The 8,645-nt window shown below is 40.0% G+C and overlaps 1 protein-coding gene across 1 annotated transcript in view; it reads right to left on the bottom strand.

The window, feature by feature from the left end:
• The window catches only part of Chst9 (carbohydrate sulfotransferase 9), a 263,667-nt gene that overhangs the window by 34,237 nt on the left and 220,785 nt on the right, over positions 1–8,645 (bottom strand). The window contains exon 4 of the mRNA XM_028759526.1: positions 2,048–2,085. Within this exon, the coding sequence (XP_028615359.1) occupies positions 2,048–2,085 (38 nt within the window). The remainder of the gene's footprint in view (positions 1–2,047; positions 2,086–8,645) is intronic.

Genomic DNA, 8,645 nt, shown 5'->3' with positions numbered 1-8,645 from the left:
GAGGGAGGGAGGGAGGGAGGGAGGGAGGGAGAGAGAGAGAGAGAGAGAGAGAGAGAGAGAGAGAGAGAGAGAGAGAGAGAGACTGACTAGGTGTAGAATCCTTGCCTTCCTTACTTTAAGAATGGCATTGTTAGAGCTGTTGCTATTATAGTTGGTGTTTCTAATGGTTGATATTGATTGTCAACTGGGAAAAAAAATCTAGAACCAGTCACCAGGCAAACTCATCTGGATTAGAGGTATCTCTGCTCACACTTGAAGGATGCTCTTAGCTATACTAACTGAAGCAGGAAGACCCACTCTGAGATCTGGTGATACCTCCCAGCTGCAGCAGCCCAGACATAAGGACCTTCCTGGTGAGCTCATCTTGCCCATGGCTACTTCTGTTGTCATTTTTCTGACACAGGGACTCAGTTTCTTTGGCCTGTCAACATGGGCTGAAGATCAGTGGCTTTCCAGGATGCTCCAGGCTGTTCACAGCAGATTGGAACTGATCCAGCTTTGGGGACTGGGTGAGCTACCATGTAAATGAAAGCAAAAATGTGCCCGATAGATGCTTGTTTCTGCCTATTGATTTTGTTGTGGGGTATATTAAGCCAATTGAATTCTCAGTGTTTAAGGTTTGATGAATTAAGGGGTATCTGGCACTGGCTAGACAAGAGCCATGTCTTTGTATTTGAGTGAATTGACAACAGGAACTAAAGTTGGACTTGATTTTTGAAGTCATTAGTGACTTAGATAAAGGACAATATTGCCACAGAAATGCAGTCATGTAGGCACTTCTATGGTTTGTGACTTCCATTTCCTTTGTTGCAGCCAAATTCAGACCCTGTATGTATGAAAGCAGAGAGGAAACTAATTGTGAGACCACAAGAGAAGAATGGGAGACCAGCGAGGGTAATGTAATGGGAGGGGTAAACACAAAGTACAATACACATGCACGAGGAGGCCACAGTGAGCCATGTGTCCGTGATTGGTCTCCAACTCCATCAGTACCCAAGGGTAGCCTGAACGTTGACTCTCATCTGCAAGCCTCCACGTCTAAAAGTTCTAGCATAGGCACACCCTACCACATCCAATTTATGTGCTGTTGGAGAGAGAATGCAGGGCTTCGTGCTCATATGACAAGCACTCTACCAACAGAGCCACATCCAAAATCTCCTGAAGCGCTTTATTTACATGCTAACTAAAAAGATAATAAAAAGAAACATTAACAATAAAAAGCAGAACAACAGAAAAAGAAAAATGTGCCTTGCCCAGTATAAATGCAGACTTACCACCTTTCTCCTTGGCAACCATGAGTTATAATTTATACCAGGGAAAAAGAAAGAAAAAGGGCACAGAGATTCTGTGAGTGAAATCTGAGCAGTGTTTGCCACAGGCCAATGTCAGACTTTCTGAGTCTCCTGAGCAAGTAGCATGTTGAGGCCCTGCAGCCCAATACGCCTGTAGAAGGGGCCAATGGTCTGGGCATCAGAGCTCTTGGTGATGGCCTCTCCTGCTTTATTCCATGGGCAGTTACATGTCACAAGTCTCTTAAAGAGTATGTATACCTGGCAATACAGACACTAGATCATAGAGACTAGGCATCGAGAGTGTGGAACATATAGGAAGACACCAGGCAAGTTGAGCACATGGAAATGCTGAGAAGGACAGATAACTCTGAGGTGCCTTTCTGCTCTAGTGGGCCCAGGTAGCCATGCAGTTTTAGCTGGTTGAATTAACACTTGAGAGGACAGAGGAGAGTCACCTGAGTTGTGAGGGTATTTGTTCCAGAGATCACAATATGATCACGAGAACACTTCCGTGTTTGGAGTGACAGTGTATCCCTCATTTTGGTAGGATGAGGTAGAGGGAAGGATGAAGTTGAGACAGATGAGAAAGTGCACAGCCATTCACAGATGAGTCAGGTATAGGTTCTCAGAACCGCGACCGTATCTATTGCTCATAGCTAGTGATGAGCACAGCCTGTTTGGAACATTTACGAATGCTTAGGTATTTGCATTTAAAATGGCTTTGAATTATAGTTTATGAGAAAGGGAAGAAATACCTGATTGGTGATGTGTTTCTGGATTTTTCCTGTAGTCACTGAAAAAGAAAGCAGAGAGAAATTTTATATGAAGTCACACCCATCAAGACAAAGTATGGGACTTGTGATCCTGCTTGGTCTTCAGCCAAATCACCCCAAGCTGCCATGGGCTCTGTGGACAAGGCTCTGAATCACCATAGGGACATGGACAGGTGTGGCAAGAGGCAAGGCATTATGTCAGAAGCTGAAAAGAACATGCTAGGCAAGGATGACTGAAGTGCAATGGATGGACACTCACTAAGGACGATAAGTAGAGGGTTGTACTCAGCTGTGCCAAAGGAGCAAAGGAGTGAAAGACCAGAGCCTGTCAATGGTTCCAGACGAAAGAAGACAATCTCTGGAACGCCAAGCACTGATGAACTCAGGAGGCTCTACCTGATCTAAAACTCAGGATCCTGTACTTCAGCCTCTCCCCGACTCACCCTCTACTGCAGAGGTTACAAAGCACGAGTTGTGAATTACTATTTCCAAAGCATCTCTTTGTCTGGGAAACTACAAAGACCTTCTTGTACATCGTTACAGTGTTGCTGGAGACTGAAATTCAAACCAATATCTCAGGTGATATCTTGGTCAGGATGGGAAATGTTCAAAGTAATGGACATAAGGCAGCAGATCAGCATGAAAAATAAGAATCCAACAACAAACTGCAAAGTCGTGAAGACATCCCAGCATGGCCACTGTCACGTGTATTAAAATCTTCAGCAATAATGGATCAACAACCAAATAAATTTCCAGGAAGGAAAAGAAAGAAGAAATTTGGTAGCACCAAAATTACTGTTTGCAAATAGCTTTATGCTGAATATTTTATTAAGCATGCCTTAAAAAAATAAACCTTAACTGAAGTAAGTACAGAGCCAGACAATGCAGAGGTAGAGCAATATTGTTTGAAACTATGATTGCAATCCCAGCATTTGGGAGGATGAGACAGAAGAATTAACGGCTTGAAGTCAGATTGGACTACAGAGTGAAATTCTGTCTCAAAAACAAACCAAAACCAAAACCAAAACCAACCCAAACAAAAAATAATGCAGAAAAATTTCTTGTACCCTTTATTCAGATTGCCCCATTAAGAACATCTTAAAATCAAGAATGTTATAGAATTTAAATCATATATGCTATGTAACCCCTGGGGATTGATATCTTTTCAACAAGTGTAACTTTCTACATTGCATTGTCCTGGCTGTGTGTATCAGTAGTTCTTTCCTTTTGCTTTCTAACTACTATTCTACAGTATGGATGAACCCTATTAATGTGTGTTCTCTGGGTTTAGCTAAACAGGGTAAAGCTGCTGTAAATATTTCATATAGGGTTTGGATGGGACACAAATATTCATTTCTCTGGAACAAACACCCAGGGATAGAAGTGTGAGTTGTGTGTTCAATCTTTTAAGAAGATGCCAATCTGTGTGCTGTTTATCCTAACAGTTTACTGGGTGAAAGTGTTTGTCACTAAGCCTAGAGACCTAAATTTGATTCCCTATTCCTATAGGCTAGAAGGAGAGAAATGACTCCCACCAGTTGTACATTATTGTCACTGTTGTTGTAGTAAAAAGAATCTGGCAGTCTGTTTCTTTAAAAGATATAATATATAAATGAAACTCTCTGGTTATTTTATCATTATTTATCAATTATAAGTCTACATTGAACTTGTATGACAATTGAGCACTAGGCAAGGCGTCATTCAGGGCATAGCAGAGACATAAGAAGCACAGAATAATAGAATGGCATACTGACAGAGGCTATTTGATTAAGCTGTTGCCAAGAAATGCCAGGGGCCAAGCTTGGAGGTGCCAGATAATAAAAAAAAAGATTTTCTTTGTTTTTAAAATATCCATTGTACAGTCACGATATGTTTCAGTGAGATTTAACAGGTTGTATGAAAACAGCTTTAACAAAGAGACAACATGCTTGAGGGAAAGCCTCTGCATTGGCTTTTAGGACCTGGAGGTTGGAAAGAAATGCCTTCTCCCTTAGGGCCTCCCACAAGCACTGCTGGTCAATACTTTGCTGTTAGTTGGCTGAGTTATCCCTGAGCTTATGACCTCTAGAGCCACGGGGCTGACAAATTTGTGTTGTTGTTTTAAGCCACTAACATTATAGTATGGCCAACTTCTGTATCTGGATTTCTAATCCACAAATTGTTTTTATTACTGTTCCTGAGATGATACACACAGGGACCATTTGCAGTACTAGCACAGTACATAAACTAGACATGATTGAAGTATGTGGGAAGAAGTATGCTGTATTACACAAATACTGCATTTTATGTGGGGAGCACGAGCATCTTTAGACTTTGGTTGTTCAGAGAATAATTCTCCCAAGTCAAAGACTGCTGGGAAGAGAACTTAGGTCCTCTGGAAGAGCAGCAAGTGCTCATTCCCACGGAGGTGTCTTTCCAGCTCCTATTAGTATTGATGATAGAGCAATTACTGTGGTTCATTATAGCAGAAATAGGAAATAAGCTCAAAGATATTATCTTGTTCTAATCTGACATGCATTTAGGGTCATGGAGAGAAATAGGTAGCTACTATACTCAGCTTTGTGGCTACTTCTGGTGCTGGGTTCCCCACCTCTACATTTTCTCCTGGGAACAACTGCAATAAGCAGAAATCATTTTTGTTTGTTTGTTTGTTTGCTTGTTTTGGGTAGAAGACTAGGGATAGAATGATTAGTTCATCTTGTCCACATTGACATTGTTTATTGTTGGAAATCATTGTTTGGCTGCATAATTTTTGCTCAGCACTCAGCAACGTGGGTTGCATGAAATGGCTTGTCTGCTTCATGCTCGCTCCTTGTTTCATGCTTTGTGCCTGGTCCTTGTTTCATGTGATTTTGTTGGAATGGACTACAAGCCAAGGGGAATAAGAACATTTCAAAAGGTTTCTGGAGTGGAAAGCTGATAAAATGCAGGAACATCTGCCTAGACTATTTCTGTTTGACTATGTGGTTGCATGACGTCTTTGACCAGTGGAGCAGGAGGCTGTGGACTCACTGGCTCATCAAAAGTTCAACATGTTGTTGAGATCCCTAGTCCATTCATGAGTGGACACCAGGCTGGCCTCGAACTCAGAAATCCGCCTGCCTCTGCCTCTCAAGTGCTGGGATTAAAGGCGTGTGCCACCACTGCCCGGCCTTGCCAGCAGTATTTTAAGGGACTGACTTTTCTATAATTTAGTATTCTTGGATAACTACATCCCATTCTTACAAGTTCACTCATCTCTCCTTCTGCTGTACATTAGTTGATTTAATTACTTCAACTTGACAGAAAACTTCAAGGGATATTCTTTTGTTGCCTAAACAATTTAAACCAGTGATTTACAACCTGTTTAAGATAACAGGCCCCTTTGAGGATCTAAGAACAACTACGAATCTGCTTCTCTGAAAATGCTGACATAAAGCAACGGCAAAGTCTTTATCAGACCTTTATCAGCCAGGCACAGATCTACAAGAATTTGAACATTTTAAGTTTATTTTGGATGGTAGGTCACAACATGTGAAATAGCTTCTCAGATTCTCGCTCTTTTAATAACTTCAAGTCCCTAAAAACTTTAGATTCATCACATGTCAACTGTTTCCTGTAATTTAATGAACTGAAAGTTTCCATCCCAGATTGTGGAGTACAGTATGTTAATTTTAAAGTTATTCTAATCTAACTATGCCAGACACCTCCTAAATGATGGTTATTCAAAGATAAATACAGCAGAATATCAACAAAGTCATGTTCTAGAGGAAGAGAGGAAGAGAAAGTGAGACAAACTGTAAAATGTAAGAGGCCATAATTGATGATGACGATGATGATGATGATAATGATGATGATGATGGTGGTGGTGACAGGATCTTACCAAGATGTAGCTCAGGAAGGCATAGAACTCATTGTTTCACTTATGCTGATGTGAAAACTATAATACTCTTGCCTTGGCTATCCTGGTGCTGAGATGATAGAGATGAACTATTGAGAAATGTTTTTAATCAATGAATTATGACGGACATGATCAATAAACACAGAGAAGGACCAAGAACTATCTCTAGTCTCAAAGAAAGTCTAGGTTTCCCATGACTATTTTGTCAGTACATACTATATTCTTTTATAACATATTCAGAAATGTATTACCAGCAATTCAGGACTACGATATTAGTGGCATTATGACTAACCTTTAAATGAACAAGATTATAATACTTTTTATTGCCTTATCTTTTGAATGGGTGTGGTATTTTGAATAATAAATGTCTGCTGTAGGCTTTTATGTTTGAACACCTGGTCCCTAGTTGTTAGCAGTGTTGTGGGGTTATGAGGTGGCTTAGCTTTGACTTGAGGAAGTGCACTCATGCAGGTGGGTCTCAAGAGGAAGGCTTCATAGAGTCCATCCACTTTTAGGTCACTTTCTCTGCTTCATGTTTATGGTTGAGGATATGCTATCTCAGCCTCCTGTTCCAGTCACCTGTTCACATGCCACCCTGCCATTATGGACTCTCTATCTGAAATCCTATGCCCAAATAAAATTTTCTTCTGTAAACTGTGTTGATCATGATCTTTTATTATAGCAACATGAAAGTAATTAATGTAATAGGTACCTTTGAGCAAATGCTTGGTAATACTGTAAATACAAGACAATAAATCCAAGTTCAGAGATAGGACCTGACTTTGACCTTCAGGAACTATAGTCATGAGAAGGCATAATGTGAGAGAGTATTAGGAAGTTGGGTAGATGAAGGAGTTGAGATGGAAGTATCCTTATCCATGGAGGTTTGGGTGACCTGAAGCCCAATCAGTTGTCTCATGTTTGAGGTATCTGACAACTTGCAAGCTAATATGGGCTCTTCAAAAGAGGGGATATATGAAGGAAGAGTGGAATGGTAAACAAGTTGGACAGAGTATGGAGAGAAGCTAGAGCATAATTGGGGACTTTTATAATGGTGCAAACACTAGGAGATAGCTTCTGGGCCTTAGACTAAGAAAGAAGATTAAGAGGAAAGTCAGTTGAAGCATGTGGAAGAAGTTGAAGCTAATTGGAACCACATGGCTATAGGAAATCAAGACCAGAAAGGATCCTATCTGGTGTTACTTATTCACTTATTCAATGGATACCATTGGATCCGCTTCCTCAAGTCATGTATGAAGACTGGACTCTGAGGAGTCAACTGTGAACAAGATAGTAGCTGCCAAACACCATGGTTCCTACTTCCAAAGAACTTGGCTTCATCCCTTCCTCATCTGTGCATATGTTTATATGTACATTTTAATCTACATTTAATATGATCATTTCTGGAGAAATGCATTGCTTTGAAAGTTTTCCGTGTAAACATTTTCTTGAGGTGTGTGTGCGGTGGGGTAGGAAAAAGCAAGGCAATAAATCCATTCCTCTTTCCTGGTGTACAAGTATGCAATTATTAATTTGCATATTTGGTAACGTCTAGCTGATATTAGGTATCACAAGACCAACCCCCTGATAATATGTTAAGAATGATTTGAAAATTTGATAAGCAGGATCAATATGGTGGTGCATTCAGTGAGCTAGAGCCCTGTCTACCCTAAAGGAGCCTCAAGCTGCATCCATTACTGATGAAAACTCACAGAGGTGAGAAGATAGCAAAACGGAGCAAGTATGGGGCAGAGGGAGACACAGAAGTCCCTGGACTGTAGTGATAAGGTCTATGTTTCTTTGCTGACATATTTGGGACTAGAGGTGCAATGCACTTTTGGTTTATTTTGGATTATGGAATGTATTTATAGGTATAGTTAAAGATTTTAGAGTTGAGGTCCAACAACCATGGTTAGTCCCACCCTGACAACTAATATAAAAGGAACTGCTATCAGCAAGGCACTTGGCAGGATCCAGTTTTCATTAGAAATGAATTGTAAGATGGAATATGGGCCATCTTTTAATGTTTTGACCAATAAACCTTCACTTCATTAGAGCAAGAATCAGAAACAACTTACATTCACCATGTTGGAGGTTAGCAAGGCATCTCCATTTATTCAAAAACATGGACTATCATTCCTCAAAAATATTTCAAATACATAGAAAGTGTCAGCAGTTGGCTTAGTTTGGGGGACACCAAAATAAGCAATACTGATCTATTTGTTGACCTTAATTAATTTATATTATAGAATAGAGAGTAAGCAAGAAAAAGCCCCATAAAATTGCAAGTTGTGGTAGTATAACTAAAAAACATGGAATGAGCAAAGAATCAAGAACTGTAAGAGTCAGCCTTGGACATTTGCAGTGGCGATGGTATGCAAAGGAACTAAGGGCCAGAAAGGACAGGCTATGGACATGAAATCAAGATCTAACACCAACTTTTCAAAAGGCAAAAATGGAGATATTTTTAATAGAAATAAAGAGTACTGTAGTTTAAAATGTATTGGCTACAGGTGTCCATTATACTATAAAACATTTAAAAGTAGAATCATTCAACTCTTTTGACAGGCCAGACATGTATAAATGAGTAATATTTCAAATGTATTCTTCCAATAATCTTTCTTCAATTTTCATTTTCTTTTAAAGATCCCTTTTATTTCTCACTGTGTCTCTGTGTGTGTCAGTATGTGAGTACATGCA

Source organism: Grammomys surdaster, unplaced genomic scaffold (genome assembly GCF_004785775.1).
Source record: "Grammomys surdaster isolate TR1022 unplaced genomic scaffold, NIH_TR_1.0 126298, whole genome shotgun sequence".
Lineage (NCBI taxonomy): Eukaryota > Metazoa > Chordata > Mammalia > Rodentia > Muridae > Grammomys > Grammomys surdaster.
This window is presented reverse-complemented; position numbering and strand designations above follow the sequence as displayed.